Below are 20,222 nucleotides of genomic sequence, written 5' to 3'. Positions count from 1 at the left end.
TGCAGGGTCAGGCCCCAGGGCAGTGCGGTAACCCCTCCGAGGTGGGCACCTGGGGTCGGGCCCCAGGGCAGTGGGGTAACCCCTCCGAGGTGGGCGTGCAGGGTCGGGCCCCAGGGTAGTGCGGTAACCCCTCCGAGGTGGGCGTGCAGGGTCAGGCCCCAGGGTAGTGTGGTAACCCCTCCGAGGTGGGCATGCAGGGTCGGGCCCCAGAGCAGCGCGAGCAACCCTTGAGGTGGGCGTGTGGGGTCAGGCCAAGGGCAGCATCCCTTGGGATGCCCCCGCATCCCATCCCCACACCTCTCCAGCAGCCAGGTATTGCAGTGTCACTAAATTCTGGCCACGGTAAAGAGAAGAAGCGCTAAGTAGACTTCTGGGAGAGACTTTAAGTACAGGGAAGGCTCCTCTCCTCCCCTCTCCTCCCCTCTACTCGACTGTCCAAGCACAGGTGCCATGGGGACCTGAGACCCCCACCAGCTTGTCTCAGGGGCGCTTCACTCAAGGTCACAACACCTGACCTACAGTCTAACAATCCACTTGGCTTCATTACCAACTGGCTACAAACAGTAAGGCTGAGCTCCCAGGGCTCCAGGAGAACTGGGGAATCAGGAGCCAGCACGACCCCAGTCCCCCAGACACGAGACACTCCCTACGTCATGATTCTGACCTGCCTTCCCACCTCCCAGTCTCACTAGGTTTACTGAGTCAGCTCATTTTCTGTTAAAGAATATGTCTTAGGGATGAGCCTTCAAGTCTTTTGCAATGTTTGCTGAGTGAGTGATGAGTGAGTGAGCAAGGGAATGAGTGAATGAGTAAGAGAATGAATGAGTTAGTAGGTAAATGAGCAAGTGATGAATGAGTAAGTGAATGACGGAGTGAGTGAGGGAGCACGTGAATGAATGAATGAGGGTGGGAGTGAGAAAAAGAACAGGTGAATGAATGAGTATATGAGTGAGTCAGCCCATGAGTGAACACGCGAGCGTGACTGAATGAGGAAGTGGATGAGCGTGTGCACAAGTGAAGGAATGAAGGAGCGAATGAAGGAAGGACTGAATGAGAGAGGGAGGGAGTGAATGAGCACTGTGTGAGTGCATAAGTAAATGAATGAGTGACTGAATGAAGGAGTAAATGAATGAGGGAGTGAATGAGTGAGTGAGCATTGCATGAGTGAATGAGTGAGGGAGGGAGGGAGGGAATGAGGGAGTGAATGGAGTGAGTAAAGGAATGAGGGAGTGAGTAAGTGAGGGAGTGAATGAGTGAATGAGCACTGCGTGAGTGAATAAGGGAGTGAATGAGGGAGGGAGGGAAGGGGTGAGGGAGGGAGGGAGTGAGGGAGGGAAGGGGTGAGGGAGGGAAGGAATGAATGAATGAGCGACTGCAGCGGCCATTGCCTCCGACGGGGACGTGGAGCTGGCGCTAGAACTTGAGCGCAGCCCCACCTGAGGGGAAGGCAGGAATGGGCTCCTCTGGTTCCCCATCCTCGCAGCAGTGAGGACCCTTGGGGCGGGGTGCGGGGGGTCGGACCCAGGAGCACGCAGCACAGAGAGACAGAGAGCTCGTCACCGGCAAGGAGCAGAAAACCAGGGAGTCCACGCAAATGGCAGGAAAGCACCGTACTGCGGGTCAGCGGGCAGATATCCACGTAACCCCATGAGTCACGCGCAAGACAAGAGGTAAGGCGCATTCAGGGCAGCGTGCACCGTGTGATCCTTCGTGCACGGCAGGAGCAAAAGCAGCTGCACACACGCGCTCCGACACGGGGGTACGGCCTTCGATCGGGGCGGGGCAGGGGCGGGGGGTCTCCCTCTGGGGAGCCAGGCACGGGGACTTCCACTTTTCACTGTTACTCTCCTGTCCTTAAAAAAAACCACAGCTATTGTAGATTTTTTAAATAATTTCAAGAAAACTGAAAAACAACAATGTGGATAAATCTCACCAACAAAACAATGATCAAAAGGAACCAGAAATAAGGGATGGCCTAGGTCAAGTTCAAGGACAGATACCTGTGACCTCCGTCCTACCCCAGGGCAGTGAGGGCACAAGCGAAAAGGACCATGGCAGGTTAGCGTGTGCTGGGCATCAGAGATTTTTAAAAGAGAAAACTAGTTGAAAACCACCAAAATGCTGCACACCATGGGCTAGGATTACCTAATCAGGGATGAGCAATAAGCTTCTATTTCTGCTCACCTACATTTTCCACATTTTCTAACGTGAACCTGCTCTACTCTGGATAGAATACCTTGTGATTCAAAAATGCACAGAGAGAACAGATACAACTGATTTTTACAATGAGAACACTAGGCTTCTAACGGTTTCCTGGAACCTACCCACTTTCTCTCACCCATGGACCAGGAAGGTCTCCTGGCGACTGCTGCGCACCACGCCAGAGAATGCAGAAGTGGCACCCAGCGGGTGTTTGGGGGTTGTGAGCTGTGGGCGCCACCGCCACGGGCTCCTTCACGGCCCCCCACCGGCCTTCACCCTCAACACCCTGCGCCTCCCACAGAGGACTTACCCTGGAGTGGGCAGACGCGGGAGGGAGGAAGAGAGGCCGCCTCCAGGGTCTGCTTGGGCCTGGGTCCCAGCGAAGGCTTCTTGGCTTCCCACTGGCTCTCGGGTCTCCCCTCGTGGAAGAACGTGGTCTCCAACAAGCGCGCCGTTAGCCCTTGGATCTAGCGGCAACAGCAGAAGAGACTGTGCCCATCTGTAGCATACCTGCTGAACGAGTCTCCTCCCCTACCCGTGACTCGTGAGCAATGGGGGGCCCCCGACCTGACCTTAGAAACTCCGGCAAGCCCATGTCTGCGGCGTGTCACAGACCAATGGCCTCTCGCCACCCTGCAGTGCGCCGTGCCCCTGCTGCCATGCCTGGGCCCTGCCTTCGGCCGGCAGGGTCCCACCAATACCGGAGCTGGGGCGGTCCATTCGTCGGCCGCGAGCTCCAAGTAAACACCAGTGTCCCTACCGTGACTCCCACTGGCCTGGCCCTCTGGTCTCCCTGCCACACCTGGACCTCCTCCCTGTCCCCAGAATGCTGCTCCTGCCTCCTCTGGTCTTCACTAAAAGCCACCTTCCCAAGGGGCCCTCCCAGGCCCCTGGGCCCTAGACGGCACACCCTGCCCCTGCTCTGCTCTTCCTCCTGAACGCTGGCCACCTTCCAGCCTATCCCTGTGTGCCTCAGGGTCCTGGAATCAAGCCCCCAAGCGGGCTCCCTACTCAGCGGGGAGTCGGCTTGCCTCGCTGCCCCTCCCCCTGCTCATGCTCTCACTCTCTCCTCTCTCAAATAAATAAAATCTTTGGGGAAAAAAGTTAATTTAATAAAACAGAATGTTGCAGTCTAACCTCTGATGCCTCAAAAGCGACCCATGGAGCATGGCCACCCTCCCCAGCCTTGGGTGTGGGGCCCCGTGCCAAAGAAATCTCCCACAGAGCCCAGAAAACTGAGCACCGTCCAGCAACAGATCAGACACTGCATGGCCCCTCTTCCCCCTCAGGGACTGTATTACACCCACGTGTGTGTTCATTCAAACAGCAAGTCTGTCCTGCGGTGACAGCACGTAAGCAATGTGTTCCAGGGGCACCCCAAGCCTGCCCCGTGCGGCGGCCTCCAACAGGGCCACGGGTGAGCCTCCTGGAGACACGCGATCGCCTGATGCTCCCCAGCAGCCCTGTTTCATTTCCTGCGTCCCCTCCCAGGGGGATGGCACCCGTCGGCCTGGCTGGGTGTGCAGCGAGGGCGTGGCCCAGGGAGAAGGCGCTGGCAGAGAGGGGCCCTGCAAGCTGGGAGTGCTCCTGAGGCAGAACCAGGGAGCAGCTCCTCCTGGCTCCTTGTCCACGGAAAGGTGAGCACCAAGGGGGCTGCCAGGAGGCCCCAGTGCCTTCCCAGGAGCATAGGTAGTGGCTCTGAGGTCCTATGCTCCCAGGAAGCCCCAGTGCCTTCCCAGGAGCACAGGTAGTGGCTCTGAGGTCCTATGCTCCCAGGAGCCCCAAAGCCACAGTGGGACCCTTCAGGGCAGGAGCTGTGCACCCACACACTCTCCCCTACGATGTTCCTGTCGTGGGGACTTAAAGCACCATGGAATGCTAAATTAAAAGTATAGGGGCCAATCATAACGAGCAGGTATGGCAAGGACTACTTAACTTAGGGGTACTCTGACAGGCTACATTCGGCTCCACAGATCTACCTGTCAAAGACTCTGCCCATAAGCTACCTCTGTCCTAGACCCAGGCACATGGTGATGAGAAATCCCCAGGGATGCTCTCTATGCTCGCATATGTGTCCCATCCCCTGGGAACACGGAAGGCCCACGAGCGACAGAGGACATCCAACCCACGATAGCCTAGCCGCCACTCGCTTCCACTCTCCACCCCGCCCAGCACGCCCGTGCCCCGAACCCCTCCCCAGCTCCCTCAGAGGCGTGGAGCTGTGTGCACCCGCAAGAGGGAGGCTGGGCTTACCCGTGGCCACGCCGGCTGGGTTCCGGCCCTGCCAGGGGCCCACGCTTGTCTCCCCAGGCTCACTCTGGTTGCCGATATCCAAGCAGTTGGCCAGGTCTGGCAGCGGTAAAGAAGTGTCACACGCAAGGCCCATGTAGTGGTAGAAGCCGGGAATCAGGAAAGTGATGTTCTAGAAAACAAAGTGACATTTCAGAACCTGGACCACAGGCCCATCCCCCCATCTAACCTGGGGAGGGAATGAAAACAAGTGAGCAAGTCTCTGGACAAGGCTAGGAAAGACTCCAGGCTATATTCCTCTTCACAGACCCACAAAGCCCCTCTGACACCCCACAGGGAATTCATGATTTTTCCCACTTTTTCTTATGAAAAAGACAAAATCAACAACTCTGAAGCTAGTTATACCAACACTTCCGTGTCTTCCAAGCAGATGTCTGGCCTTTGCCCCATGTTGCCCTGACGCCTGAAAGCCACGTCTGCAAACTCCACCTTACGTGGCTAGCAGAGAGTGATGGGGGCCCAGCATAGGGACAAAAGGGCCTTGGGCACATGAAATTGGCCCCTGGGTTCCAGCAGGTGCCTTTGCTGTGCTGGCCGTGGCCTCAGCACAAGGGTCCCAGGCCCAAAGCTGCAAGGACACACGCTTTCTCTGAACCCATGTGCCATCCCTATTCCCAGAGGGGTGCCCGCAGCCGTGTGAATCCGGAACACAGTCTAACCTCAGAGGCAGGGTGCTTCCACCCCCCACACACTCCCTAAAAGGACCCAATGCCCTCAACATTCCTTGTTGAGGCAATCACTTGTCCAAAAATCACACTAAGTGTGTTTTCATTAACTTCAAACTGAGTTTGCCTTCAGTTAACTAAATTTTAGCTTACTTGTTCCTTAGTATTTCTATTAGGAAACAGAGAGGGACCCATTTTTGGAGCCTCAAAAGATGGCTGACTGTCACTAGGTCTGGGGTCGACCCCACTGAGAATGACAAGAGGGGACTCCCACCCTCCGTTTGCAGAAATCCGGGAGAACAAGGTGTTCAGGGAAAGGCTGCAGGCATCCAAGAGGCAGACCGGCCAGGTGCACAGATACGGGGACCGCTAGACATCAAAACCCCACTCAGCAGCCTCTCATTCCCCTGGGACCCTCCTGCCACTGAGTAGGGGGCCCATGTCCCCTTCCCAGGACCCAGGAGGACCCCAGGACCATCTGAGGAGGAGCATGCCACGGCTGCCTGAGACGCTCACCTCCCCTTGGAGCTCAGCCATCAAGTGACACCAGCCCCAGCCACAGGCCCAGCCGGCCAGACACATGAGCAGATGCATCTTAGGAGGACACCAGCCCCAGCTGACTCCACATGGAGCACAATGACTCGTCCTGCTAAGCGCAGCCCGGAGGGCCAATTTGTGACCTAAATACCAGATTGTCATGTCTGAGGCCCCAAGCTTATGGTGGTTTGCAGCAACAGATACAGACTGCTGAGCACAGCCGCAGATGAAAATGGGGCAGTGGACATCCCTGACAGGCCTGGCTCCCGCTGTGCAGAGACCTCCACCCCGCGTTCAAGAAATTCAGAGAAAGCTCAAGCCAAGGAAGAAGTTTATAGACACATCTTCTTCTGACCCTGACCCCACGACAGGCCCCCCAGTGTGGCCCCCAGGGCAGAGGAGGTGTGGACAACCCTGACCTCCGGGCACACAGCTGTGACATACACCCTTGTCTGATAACTTAGACCAGACCTCGTTCAGGACAGGTTTCGAGGCAACAGCCCCTCCCTCTCCAGGGACAGCATGTGGAGACAAGGCTCTGGAGACAGTCCCAGGGGTCACTAAGTGCTCAGTGTGGGGTCCAGAGAAATGAGAGCTGCTAGGGAGAATGGTGCCCAGCATGCCCCGGGAAAGCCAGTGGGCCCGACTAGTAGACATGGAGGTACAAGGCCTGTGACAAGCACACGTCCTCACTGAAAGTGGACCGGGCCCCTGCAGGGGAGGGCAGGCTGACCACCCAGGGAGGGCCCACCTTGCCCAGAAGCTCCGTCTTCCCGTAACCGAACAGCATCAGTGCAAAGCTGTGGTTGATGCCGTAGATGGTCCCGTCGGGCAGGAGGGTGATGAGGCCGCTGATGGTGGAGAATACCCAGATGGATGCCGAGTAACCCAGCTCGGGGACTGCACTGCTGTCTTCCACCATCTCGCTACTGGACTCAGATTTCAGTTTTAAGCTCAGAGGGAAAGTGGTACCATCCTTGGCTCTCCCAACAGACCTCTGAATCTTGAGATTCTGGAAAAAAACACACCACCGAGCTGACAGCAGCATCTCACATGGCCCAAGCTTTGAGTCTTTGCAGCTCTAGACTTGAACCCATCCACGCGTCATGGGGAGCAAGCCCAGAACACCTCACTCCCCACACTGCTCTTCCTTCCCCAATCTCCCTGCACCCCACCTCTGCCCCAGGGAAAGCAGAGCCCTGACCAGGAGATGTGTCTGGTGGCGAGGGCATCAGTCTAGCAGCTGCCCCCCACTCCAGAAAGGCCTGAGGACAGCACACACCAGGGCAACCAAGAAACGCGCAAGGACTGGACTCATGTCTGTGCCAACCCTGCAGGGACGGAGGGCGGACAGGTTTCTCCCCACCGTCCGCCTTGGACCCCCAGTAGCCCCAGGGTCCCACGCCTACGGATGTCCCCCAACACTCACTCTGTCCTCCAGCCTGAGGGCCAGCCACTTCCGGCTGTTGCTGACCGTCCTTCATCTGTGCCTCCTCAGCACCTCTATCACCCAAAAACCACATCTTTGCCCTGTTTCCATGCCTTAAATACTTGGAATGTATCCAGTTTTGAGTAAATCTTGACCAAGGCCACATCCTAACCAAAGGCTTTGAGAGTGTGCTCCCTTTTGGGTCTCCAGACGGCACACCAGCCCAGGGTTGTGTGTCTACCCCTCACCCAATCCCACCTGCCCTTTTTAGGGTCCACCCTGGGAAGCAGGAGATCTGAGGGAGCCCAAGTTGTGGGCATGGCCTGGAATGCAGGGGAGCTTCCACTCCCCCAGCGCTGCGCCCTGAACAGGCTCGGACTCAGAGACACCAGGCTCCCCATGCCAAGGCTGCAGGCCAGGCTCCAGGTCCCAGGGGGCCCTATAAGGAATGAGGGGTGCACCGCCAGTCTCTGCTTGCTGCTGGGGTGTCGGGGGCTCCCGTTTGAGGCTATCACAAATGTGCTGCTGAGAACAAGCCCACACGTGCCTTCTGGCACACACTTCTCTCCAATGCGTGCCCAGGGGGGTCTGAGGTTGGCCCGTGGTCACGTGGAGCAGATGCTGCCACAGGCTCCAAGGTGGCTGAGCCGATGGATGTTCCCACCAGCTTGGGGACAGAAAAAAAGACACAGAGACAATAAGGACTGGCGGTGGGGTGAGGGCTCCAATCAAGCTGGAAGCTTAAAAATAGCAGAGACCCAGCTCAGAGGGCTCAGCTCCAAGCCTCCAGCTGGCCAGACAAGCAGGGAGTGCCTACAGACATCCTGAAAGCATCTCAGATTCCTTGCAGCAGCAGAGGTGACTTTAGGCAAAAAACAAGTGACACTGGGCTGCGACATAGTAGAATTCACCACAAATGAGGGTCATTTGTGTGAAGGCCGCACGCTAGTAGGAAATGGGGCACCTGGGAACCGGGAGGATTCAGTCGGTAACAGAACCTCTCTCCCCCAACCCCAAACCTCCACTGTCCCCAGAGCTGCTGCCCCCCCATTTGCCTGCCATCCTGCCCTCAGCCAGTTCTCCCTGCTCCTCAAGAACCCCAGACCTCCCAGTAAAGAGAGACCCCAGCAGGCAATCCCCGCTCCAGGCTCCAGTGGGAGGACCGAGGAGACAGGGTGGCCCATTGGAGAGCCGCACAGGCTCTGATCCTCAGTCAAGGCTTTGGAGCCCAGAGAGCAGTCAGCAGACCTGGTGCCACTGTGTGCACACGCAGGACACTCCTGCTGTCAGAATCACCAGCCTGTGTCCCCAGGCCATGGATTCCAGTCTAAGAACCCTATGGTCCCTGAGTAAACAGACTCCAGGGGCCACATGGCCCCAGGTACAGCTGCAAGGTGTGGCGGTTAGGGGTCCACAGGGTCCTACCTGTGGAACAGGCTCGCCGCGGGGGGGGAGCTGCACAGAAGGGATCAGGTCTGCGATGTGCTGCCCGAGCATCTCCTCCCCAGATGCGTACCCATGCAGGAGAGCAAACAGGCTGTCACAGGATGTTATGGTTCCCTTGGAGGAAAAACCGGCATTGTTAAGCATCACGGTAAAAACTTCTGGCACTTCGGCTTCAAACATCACGGAACACCAAGCCTCCAGATTGAAAGCAAGACTGTTAGCAGCGCTCCTACAGCAGGAGAGCACGAGGTGGGCATGAACATTCCTCAGGTCCTCATTCTCCTGCTGCCAGATGCACCCAAATTATCGACCTCTGGAAGCATTCTGCAGACGCCCGGCATGGCCAGCCCAGGCCCAGGTGGCATTCGAGCCCTGCGTGCCAGCCACCATTCTGATGGCTCGGCAGACGCTACCTCACTGACGTGCTAAGACAATCCTAGGTCCCAGTTACACCCCCCTTCTACAGAGGAGGAGACCGAGGCCCAGGGAGACTGCACTTGCCGAAGGCACACAGAGAGGGAGGGGTGCCACGGGGCCGACCCTCCATGAGCCCCAGGGGCACACGGCGGGCCCCAGCGGCGGCTGAGGCCCGGAGAGGCGACGCATGGTAAGCCCCACGCGGCTGGGATGCGGAAGGCACACTCACATCGCCCTGGAAAGCGACCCAGGCGGACACCCGCTCCACAGGCTCCAGCACGACCACACGGCACAAGCTATGCTCCTGCTTCACCTTCTTCATCCACACAGAAACGGGGATCTTCTCCCCGCTGCGGCTCACCACGTCTACCTGTGGGGACGCACAGCCTTGCCCCTGGCCTTCCCCAGACCCCGGCCCGGGGGCACCTGCAACCTCTCCTCCCCTGCCCACATCTGAGCCTGACACCGAGCCTTAGTCTGAGTGGACGCTCTCTCAGAAGAGAGGGTTTTCTCGTCAGCTTCCTGGCAACAGAGCGGGAGCAGAGCCGCCCGTGCGCTTCCTCAGGGAACAGACGCCAATACGCGCTGAACAGTCAGTTTTCTTCTTCACAATCGTCAGCCACGTGGACAGTCCCCAGGACAGAGTGGCGGACCACATCTAACGTCCCTCGGGGACTGGGCTGAGGGCTCACCATCTCACATGCAGTTTAACCCATCAACATCCCAGCTGACACATCACACAGGGAGGCCCAACGCCCCAGGGAGACCTTTCCAGCCGCGCCAGCCCCGCCAACGAACACCAAACAAACAGCACTGGAGAGTCAGGGGTGCAGCCAGTAAGATCATGGCACTCCCCGTGGCATCCTGCCGGTTTGCAAACCGCCGCCCGAGCTTCCTCCCTCGCAGGCGGGGCCGCCCCTCACGCCAGGCCCGCAGCCCCCCCTTCCGCTCCTGGGACGCTCTGCCCGCCACCCCAGCTGCTCCCCACACCAGCACCGAGGGAGCACGGCGGCCATGGTGACCAGTGACCGGCCGTATTTGCGGCAGGCCCCCAGCGGCATACCCCGGGAAGGCGCACTCACTACTGTGCCGAACACGACAGCGGCACGGCCGTCGGCCTCCACGTGCTCTTCACTGAGGGCCTTCACCACGTCGGAATCGGGCTTCAGGAAGAACTGCATGAGCTTCTGGCCGATCAGGTCATGGCTGCTGTGCCCCAGGAGCTGGCAAGCCTTGTCGTTGGCAACCAGGATCTGGGGGTCGCAGGGAGGACGCTCTAACCCGTGCTCCCCCAGCGTCCTGCGGTTGGCGGGCTCACAGCCACGACGCCCTTGGCACCTCCGGGTCTTAACCACAGGGAAACCAAATGCCAGCACCACGACCAAAACCACGTTTCCGTCACCCGCCAGGATGGGCACAACACGTCACCAGGAGCACGCAGAGGAGGTAAGGACTCGCACCACCCCCCACCCACCTAATGATCTCGGTTATTTGCATGTAAATGCCCACGATGTGAACACGGCCACCTCAGACGGTGGATACCCGTTCTCATGGTTGTTGAGCCAACACCTTCGTGAGCACAGAGGAGTCACGCGGGTCATCTCTGTCCTCGAATCTCTACCCTGACGAGAGGATTCAATATGTTTTGATTCATAGTCAGGTCTCTTTTGCTATGTAGGGGAACCAGGTGCTGCCCTAATTGCACTTCACACACACAGATTCCTCCGTCTGAGGCCACAGGTCAAAGGCACAGACCACACTCACAGCAGGGTCACAAGCCGAAGCCAATACCTCTGTGGTCTTGGCGTCCACAGTGAACACGGCCTTGTTCGGGTTGCACACGGGGGTGGGGAGCAGGGGCGTGGACAACCCTGAGGACAAGCCCCGCAGCAGAGAGCAGCAGGACGCGCTGCCCAGGGACCGGGGCAGTTCCGGCGGCTCCGGTGGCACCAGGCAGTGCAGTTTGCTGGTGCAGATGTTCTGGGCGGCCAGTGACGACAAACAGTAGGAATTCCATCTGTCTTCTGGAAAGAAAAGGAAAAGGAACTTTAGACCTCACAAGGCTGCCAGGAGCGCTCTTCTCGAACACACCAAAGCACACAGCCCCTGCTCTCAACTCCTGCGAAAGGATCCAGGGATCACATCAACCTGCAGAGTTCAACCTTCACCCTCCAGTGTCCATGTGAACGGCCCCGAGTCCCCCTGGGTGCTGTCCAGCCACAGAGCACATCCTACAGGAGACACAACGGCCCAAGCTCAGCATTTCTGTGGAAACACTCCCTGAGGTCCCTTCCCACCACCCCCCCAAGAGGTGCTCTCTGTGTCTGCCCTTACAGACCCACAGCCCCTCCGGCTCCCCCCCTACATTTATTCCTGGAAAGTCGCCCAAATCCAAGAGCTGCCTGCTATCTCGGCCCCTCCCCCCATTCCCTCATTCACAGGTCAGGTTCACTCACCACCCCTCCAGAAAACCTACTCCCAGTAACACGTCCAGTGGCCCCCGAGATGCTCAACCCCATCGCCAATTCTCAGCACTCCCCCTACCCCAGCCCTGGGCCAGGGGGTTGCTCCCTGCCTCCTAAACCACCTGCCCTTGGCGGGGCTCCCTCTCCCCTCCACCTCCCTGACCTCTCACCACCGCAGAAGCCCAGACTCGGGCTCACAGCCTCCATTCCAGCCACCCATTCTTTGCTGGCTTCAAATACACTCCGCACAGGAACGTGCTGCCGGCCCCACACACCCCTGCCCTGCCTCCCTCCTTTCCCACCCATCTCAGTAAATGGCAACTCCATCCTGCTAGCAGCTCAAAATCCAGACAAAAACAACTCTTCCCTCCTTTCCCCTTCTCAGTTCACGGGCCCACCCTGGACTGTTCTCTGGGCCTGGAAACTGCGTGGCCATCTGCTTGGCCCTCCACTTCCCTGGCCGCCCCAAGCTCAGCTTGACCCTCCTCACACCATGGGACAGGCACTGCAACCCTGACTCTGCCGCTGGTGCCCATGCAGAGACCAGGAAGCCCATGCTCCTGAGGACAGCTGCCTACCTCACAGACCTGCCCAGCCCTCCCCGCAGAATCTCTGGTCCTCACCAGGAGGACCCAGCATCTGTTTCCCTCCAAACACTCCCACCCTGTGCTCCCAGGCTGGTGTGTGAGCTGGGTTCCAACCCTCCTCTTCCTGTAGGGGACTGTTCCCCTCCTCCACCTTCCCCCGGCAGCCCCTGTCCCCCAGCTGTGGACATTCCCATTGTCCTAACCGACTTCCCCACACTCTAGGTCCACCCAGCTGCAGGCCTACACCTGCTGTCTCCTTAAGCACCCCCTCAGACAAAGAGCCCTCTGAGCTCTAGAGGCACCAGCTGACTTGGAGAAACAAGTGAGTGAGGGGGCAGCAGGTGCCTCGACATCACAGCCCAGCCCAGGCACCACCTCCCGCACTGGGAAGCTCGCTGCCCTTGAGTCCACAAAACTCGTCTTCATCCGGGAGGAAAGCATGAGGCTGCCATGCAATCAGTAAATAGTTACTGAACGAGATCAGCCAAACTGTATTTCACTTGCACGGCAGCCCGGCCCAGGATTGTGCTCGCACACGCTCTGCAGCAAGGCAAGTCTCAGGCCCAAGAACCACAGCAACACAACGCGGCCCGGGAGAGGCCCACCAGCATTGTGGCCAGTGCACACTGAGCACCTCATCTGCGAGAACAGAAAACCCGATCAAAGCCTAGAATGACTCGTCATTTTCATCTTTAACACTGACGCCCACAATGCCCAGGAGGGGGTTACCAGAGAGGCCCATCCTGCTCTGGCAGAGCTTCGAAAGCCCATTCCTTCTGCTCAGGTGTCTGTGGGCCGAGGACAGGGACTCGCTGGGCTCGGAGGCAGTCCACACAGCTGGGCTCTCGGGGGAGCCTCCGTCCTCCATTGGGAACCGGCCGGCCAGGGCAGCAACCGTCAACTAGAAAACAAAGTGGACCCGATCGGCATCAGTAACACAATAGTAGGAAAGCAGTTTAACCAACTAATCCTTCGGCAGGTTGAGTGCAGCTCAGCCCCAAAAGGCTCCCTCACACCCCACTGCCACATGGGCCAGGACCTCCAATGCAAGGCCAATGACCAAAGTCCTGCTAAAAGAAGCTCCTTCGGAGAAATGCAGAAGAGATGGGAAGAGAGAGGGAAACAGGGGGAAAGAATAGAACAGGGCACAAAGGGGCCATGAAGACCACAGCTCCACGCAAACTGAAGAACGCTCCCGATGCCACGAGCGCCCGCTGGCCTGTGCGCCTCTGAGTGGCCCCAGCCTTCCCCGAATCCAGGGGTTCTGACCAGCTGCACCCAGAACCATCCAAGGGGCTGCTGACAAACGAGCAATGCAAAGCCATGGCAGAGGGTCTGGAGGTAAGCCTGGTACCAGGGATTTGCGGTTTAACAGTGTGGTTTCTAAATACTTGTAGATTGGCAAGCAGTCCTAAGGGAAAAAATACAGAAAAATCTCATGTGTCCTTCACAGTTTCTTCCGGACAGTGCTGGAGGCCCGGGCCAGGGGCCTGGATGGAGGAGTCCAAGGGACTAGGGCAATGTGCCCACCCCAAGCCTGGGTGCCCTCTCCACGATCACCTTCTGAGCATGTGGAACCCACTTCCGAGACTCGCACAGGCTTCTTCCCCCATCAGGGCTCCTTCGTGGGTACACGAAGGCCCAAAGACTGGCCAAGAAGCTTCCTGTGCAAGAAGACCAAGCTTCAATAAGCAGGCCGGGGCACCCACACAGGACGGGACTGCTATGTTAAGAAAAGGGGGGCTGACCCTCCCAGGCCACATCGCAGCACGGAACTCCAAGGAGGCCCAGCCCGCCAGTTCTATCCTGGCTTTAGGTCATCATGAATATTCACCACCAGCACAGGAGGGCAGCGACTGTCATAGTTAACAGTTTGTGAGCCCAATTTATAATTCTGCATATGGTGATAACAGTATGGGGTTTCTAGTATGCTCGCGCCCTAGGCCCCTCAGCTGTTAGGGCCTGGCCAATGCTCGCCTCAGCTGCCAGCTTCTGAGCATGGTGAGGCAGGGGTCCCCAAGACAGACAGAAAACTGAAGGCCCCACTATCACCAGTGTGGAAGGATGTTAACACCAAAACATGCCAAAGACCTACACAAATGGAGATTGGTATAGCAAAAGAACAAAAAGGACAATGGAACATAATCAGCTTCAGAAACAGACCTGTGTCTGTTAAGGAGCTTGGCACACAGTGAAGATCAAAGGGGAATGAACAGGGGCACCTGGGTGGCTCAGTTGGTTAAGCGACTGCCTTCGGCTCAGGTCATGATCCTGGAGTCCCGGGATTGAGTCCCGCATCGGGCTCCCTGCTCAGCAGGGAGTCTGCTTCTCCCTCTGACCCTCTTCCCTCTCGTGCTCTCTGTCTCTCATTCTCTCTCTCTCAAATAAATAAATAAAATCTTTAAAAAAAAAAAAAGGGGGAATGAACAGTGCTCCCCAGCACAGTGAGGCCCTGGACAGCCCCCTGGCCTTCCAGCTTCAGCCCCCTTCTATGCAAAATGTGAATAACAATAAGGCACATGTCACAGCGCTCTCATGAGGACCCCAGGACCTAAGCTGGGACTGCAAAATGCTGAATAGCTGTGAGCTGCCAGTTTTAAAAAGAATTAGCGTAATTAGACCAGGGTGAAGTTGCATCCCTGTGACTTGCCATGTACAAAAATTAGTTCCAGGTGAATTCAAAAACGAAAGATAAAAGTTCTAGAAAAAAATAAGATAGAGAACACAATGGTCTGGATAACTCAGCAGCCTGGGCCCAGGCAAAAGTAATCTTCCCAGAAGCAAAGCATCCTAAATACAGGTTTCCAAGAGGAAGACCAACCAAATATGCTCCCTTCCAATGACGAACACAAGGAAACAAGCCCCCCTCAGTGAGAGTCTACAGAAAAATCAAACAGATTCAGACACAAGAGAACATCAGATACCAGAAATGCCTCTGTAGATGTTTAAAATACAAAAGATGGGAGTCACAAAAGTGAGCAGAACAAGAGTTTCCCAGAAACAACTACATATTGAAAGAATCACCAGCTTTTTAGAAATTAAAATTTTAAAACTTCAGCATTAAAGAAAATGAATTTGTAATTTAAACTTTCCCTCAAAGATCTCTAGGCCCAGATGGCTTCACTGGTGAATTCTATCAAATGTTTAAGAAGGAAGTAACATCAGTACTACACAGACTCCTCCAGAAATAAAAACAGGCTAACCATATCCAGCCCGTGTTTGAGGCCAGCATCACCCTGATGCCAAAACCAGACAAAAACATTGCTAGAAAAGGAAACCGCAGACCAATAACTCTCACGAACAGAGATACAAAAATCCTCAACAAGATGTTAACAAATCCACCGAGGCAATGTGTAAAAAGGAGAATTCACTACAACCAAGCGGGGTTTATCATAGCAATAAAAGACTGATTTAACATTTGGAAATCAGTCAATGTAATTCACCATATCAACAGGCTAAACAAGGAAAAAAGAAAAAGGAGGAAAAATCACACAACCATATCAATTGATGTCAAAAAAGCACTGGACAAAATCTAACACCCCTCCACAGGAAAACACACTCAACAGTTAGGAAGTGAGAACATCCTCCTCCTGCTCAAGAGCATACATGAAGAACCTACAGCCAGCGATGCTCGCCTTCCAAGGTCAGGAGCAGGGTGAGGAAGCCCATGAAGCCCATGTAGCCTCTTCTCTTCAGCACTATCCTGGGGGCACAGCCAGTACACAAAGGCACATACACTGGAAAGAACAGCATAAAGCTGTCTCAGTTCACAGACGACAGGACCATATACCTAGAAAATCCTAAGGATTCACAAGACTAACAACCAGAGATTTTTTCTTAAAAGGGGTAGAGGGTAAAGGTTTTAAATAGACACTTCACCGAAGGAGTACAAATCACAAAGAAGCATGTGAGAAAAATGTTCACCACCCTTCATAACATGGGAAATGCAAGTTGAACTGTCCAGAGCGGTCACACACGAGCACAGAGTGGAAACACAGAGCGTCGGTCAGGATGGGGAGCAGCTAGAACACTCACAGAGTGTTGGCAGGAAGACAGGACGTGCACACACCCACACGGGGAAGCAGTCTGCCCATCAGCCCAGGACACAGCGCTCGCCCGAAGTATTTGCCTGGGAGGGAGAGGGAGACAGCGGTGGCTCCGATGGGTCTCAGTACCGTGGAGCTGGGCCAGAGAACACTTCCTGCAGGAGTCCGTTGGCGTGAAGCAAGTCCCAAGACAGGCCTGATCTAGAGGGGCAGAAAGCAGGGCGGCGGCAGACCGGGGCCAGTGGTGCGGAGGGCAGGGGCTGACTCAGAAAGAGCACAGAGGGGCTTTGGAGGGGGATGGGAATGCTCTCCGACTCCACTGTGCTCACGATCCTGCAGCTGTGGAAGCATCTCAACACTCCCTGAACTATGTACTGACCATCAGCACATTTTACTGTCTGTAAATTCTCACCATGACGTTAATTTTTAATGTCAGTGAATGAGTAAGACAAGCAGGTAGTCACGGCTGAAAAGAAAATTAGAGGATCGGTAGATCTGTGAATAAACAACCCAGAATGCAACTCAGGGAAACAAGAACATAGAAATATGAGCGAGAAGTTAAGAGATAAAGACGGGGAGAACTGAACAGCTAACTGGAGAGGGGAGAGGAAGAAACACTTGAAGAGGTAAAAGAGTGAGCAACAAATCCACAGATCCAGGGCCCTGAGGGGGTCAACCCCGCCTACCAGCCGTGAAAACCTGACAGGAAGCCGTGGCATGGGTGTGTCCAGGCAGGAATGACCAAACTGATCAAAGGGACAGAGGACGACCAGCCCCTGACCCACGCGGGTACCAACGCTGGACGCCTGACTGCGGGAGCGGCTCCAGGCCCTGGCGGGGAAGCCAGGCAACTCCGTGTCCAGCCAAGAAACAGTGACAGCAGAGCAATCAACACACCACACGCGAAAAGCAACGTCCAGGACACAAAAGACTTTAACTTGTGAAGGTCAAAACACTAAACTTTTAGAAGAAAATTAGAAAGACCTTCGGTAAGACTTTGGGCAAGGAAGGTTTTCTTCAACAAGACGCAAAAAGCTCTACCTATAAGATTGATAAATTTAACATTAAAGTTGAGAATGCCTATTCACCAAAAATACCTCAAACAAAATGATATAAACCCCAAGTTGGAAGAAGATATTTGCCACATATAGAACCAGGAAATTAATAACCAGGGTAGTTTAAAAGGCCAATAATTTAAAAATTTTAAAAAACAGAAAGTAAAAGAGACACAGTGCAAGACAATTTTACACCAACTAAACCAGCAAAAAAACTTAACAATTCTAGTAATATTAAATACTGATAGAGATGTGGATTAATGGGACTCGAACAAATTAATATAATCTCTTCAGAAAACAATTTAAGTCAAACATTAACCTACTAGGACAGTATATTCCACTCTTAGGCTTCCACTCTATAGGATCCTTGCACATATGTAGCGAGTCACACTCAAGAATGCTCAGGGCAGCATGGCTCACGATGGCAAAAAAAAAAAAAAGGAAGAAAAGAAAAAAACCTGAACACTCATCAATAGGAAAACAGATTTAAAATTCTGGTATATTCATACTATGAGTTATAACAGTGAAAACAAATTCTATACAGGCAATGAGGATAAATCTTAGCAATATAAGAAGTGAAAAAAGTCAAGTTACAGAAGACCATCAATAGTAAAATTCCCTTTTTACAACGCCCCCCCATCTACATACATTGTTGAGGGGTACACACGAATGTGAAAAGCCCAAACTTCGGGCAGGAGGGTCCAGGAGCAAGCTGGAATAGAGAACCACACAATGGCCCAGGATCTTTCGGTTCCTAATTTGGGGGTGGGCTTAAATGAGTTCGCTTCATTGTTATGATTCATGGCTAAGGTTGCATTCATCTCTTTGAATGATCAACTAGCATACACTAAAAAGTTAAGAGAGGTTGTGCTCACTTCGGCAGCACATATACTAAAATTGGAACGGTACAGAGAAGATTAGCATGTCCCCTGCGCAAGGATGACACGCAAATTCGTGAAGCATTCCATATTAAAAAAAAAAAGTTAAGAGATGTTTTCTACACATATGTGTATATCCAGTGCTGGATCATAACAGCAGCAGCTGATATCGAACTAAAAGAGTAAGAAGCAAAAGAGAAAATAGCAAACTACTAGAACGTATTGCTTTCCTTCTCTAAGCATCTAAATGGACTAATTATTTCTAAAATAAATAACAACATCATGTTTTCATTTCTATTTCTACAACCAACCTATTGACAAAGCACAGAGACTTGCTTATAGCTTCAGACTATATTGTGAATGTTACAGAACTCTGATTTGTAAAAAAACAAAAACATGACTCTTCAGACTACAGCGGGATGTAAATTTATTAGTAAGTTGTAAATTTACTAATAAAACTCTTTAGAGTACATTGTAAGTATTATAAAAGTTGACTTTGTAAAAGTAACAAGAAGAGGGACAGAGGGAGGGAAGTGAAGGGAGGGTAGGGGCCAGTGCTTGGTCTTGCATGGGAGGAGGGAGAGTAGGTCGTGTCTAAAGCTGACAAATCAAGTTGATGTAAGAGAGCCAAACCGTTTTTCCCGTTGTGGCTTCTGTGCCCTCTACGGTCGGCCACGTGCCAATTAGCACTGCACACCACATCCACGCCATGTGGAACAGAGGCCCACGGCACTCCTGCAGAGCCACCCAGCGCCTCCAGCTCCACAGGCACAGGCCGGCCTCTGAGAACACAGAGCCTGGCTTCACACAACCTTAGATCACTCCTTTTTCACAGGTTTAATTCAAAGGCTAACCAGAAACTCCTGCCAGTCCAGCCCTAAGTCTTTAGAACAGTTTTCCTGGGTTTTGGGGTTTTTTGTACCTGTTCCGAGCAGAAGATTATAGGACGTTGAACCCAGAGAGGACCTGGTGGTGTCTCAGAGTGATCCTATTGCTGTTGCTAGTTTTGATTTCAGAAGGCATGAGTGACCCCCCTCAGACCAAAGAGAAGGAGAGATTCGCAGGGAGTTTCAGGGAAGGTGTTCTGAGCTCATGGGTGAACTTCTGGAAGCAACCATCTTTCTCTCACAAGCTAGGAAGCAAAGAGCTCCAGTTGCTCCCACCACTGCTGTACCACCAGGAGCAGAACCAGCCTCAGGATGAAGCCAACAGGGTGGACAGCAGGGCATAAGACAGCAAGGATGTCATTTTGAGGATAAACCCACCCTAAAATCTGCCTTGCTCTGCACTTCTGGTTTAGGGGCCAATAACTACTCACCCCCAGAGCCTTTCTGGGACTGTGTTTTCTGTTTCTCGCCTGCAGGCATCCTAAAGAATATCTAGGATGATGGCTGCTGTGATGGAGGATGTAAGCAAGGGGCACTTCCCAGACCTGAAGGGTCAACAGGGGCTTCCTGGAGGAGGCACCAGTGGAGCCGAGCACGGAAAGGGGAGTGAAGAAGCCTTGCAGGCAGACAGAGGCACCCCAAGACAAAGATTCCCTCGGCACCCTCCGGGAGGAGTAAGTGGGCATGGGCCTGAAGAAGCCCGATCTAACTCCAGGGCCTCCTGTGCCTGCCCAGGCAGTCTGGACGTCTCCCCAAAGACCGACTTTAAAGGGGTCTGTGCTTGGGAGTAACATGACCAGATAGCGGCCCACAAAGGTCACTCACGGGGCAGGGGCCTGGGGAGGCGGGAGGGAGGCCACAGCAATGCAGGCAAGAAGTCCGAGGCCTTAAGTTATACCAATGGCAGAAGGACGGAGCGGGCAACGCCTAAGACCACCTGGCACAGGACTGACCCAGACTCACGGGCTATGAGGTGCGGAGAGGAAGGCACCGAAGGCTGTCAAGACCGCCTCCCGAGCTCCGCGCTCAGGCCGCCGCCGCTGTCCGGGCAAAGAACCAGTGAAGAGCGGCCCGAGGATAAAGCCAGGGATGTGTGGGGCGGCCCGGTGGAGACGGCCGGCGGTGGTGCGTGCGCACGGGTCTGCCGGCGCCGGGGAGCCGCTGGGACCCGCAGAGGACCGGCCGCGCTCCCGGGGCTCCCGCACGCGCCTTCCCGCACACGGCGGGCAACAGGACGTCAACAAAAGCGCACGCGGCCAGCCCCGGGATGGAGGGTGCGCCGGGGGGCTTAGGCCCCG

At 54.8% G+C, this 20,222-nt stretch overlaps 1 protein-coding gene and 1 non-coding gene across 9 annotated transcripts in view; one reads left to right on the top strand and one right to left on the bottom strand.

Moving 5' to 3' along the window:
- PASK (PAS domain containing serine/threonine kinase) overlaps window positions 1–20,222 on the bottom strand; it is a 37,453-nt gene that overhangs the window by 16,170 nt on the left and 1,061 nt on the right. For 6 of the 8 annotated variants that reach the window (XR_012376975.1, XM_073888827.1, XM_073888828.1 and 3 more), the window contains exons 2-9: window positions 12,788–12,959; window positions 10,798–11,030; window positions 10,089–10,259; window positions 9,236–9,376; window positions 8,569–8,703; window positions 6,466–6,726; window positions 4,456–4,624; window positions 2,513–2,669 (exon numbers count right to left, since the gene is read on the bottom strand). Coding sequence is in view for 7 of the 8 variants with exons in the window: in XM_073888827.1 (XP_073744928.1) it covers window positions 2,513–2,669; window positions 4,456–4,624; window positions 6,466–6,726; window positions 8,569–8,703; window positions 9,236–9,376; window positions 10,089–10,259; window positions 10,798–11,030; window positions 12,788–12,959 (1,439 nt within the window). In the remaining variant the exon portion in view is untranslated. Of the gene's footprint in view, window positions 1–2,512; window positions 2,670–4,455; window positions 4,625–6,465; window positions 6,727–8,568; window positions 8,704–9,235; window positions 9,377–10,088; window positions 10,260–10,480; window positions 10,632–10,797; window positions 11,031–12,787; window positions 12,960–16,093; window positions 16,154–20,222 lie in introns of those variants that run through there. The other 2 variants (XM_073888831.1, XM_073888834.1) reach the window with 2 other exon arrangements.
- LOC112808205 (U6 spliceosomal RNA) lies at window positions 18,027–18,133 on the top strand. Its single transcript, XR_003204300.1, has one exon. It is a non-coding gene; the product is annotated as a U6 spliceosomal RNA (small nuclear RNA).

Source organism: Callorhinus ursinus, unplaced genomic scaffold (assembly GCF_003265705.2).
Source record: "Callorhinus ursinus isolate GAN/ISIS: 27379988/994484 unplaced genomic scaffold, GSC_fseal_2.0 scaffold96, whole genome shotgun sequence".
Lineage (NCBI taxonomy): Eukaryota > Metazoa > Chordata > Mammalia > Carnivora > Otariidae > Callorhinus > Callorhinus ursinus.
The sequence above is the reverse complement of the archived record's forward strand: the minus strand, read 5'-3'. Positions and strand labels throughout refer to the sequence as shown.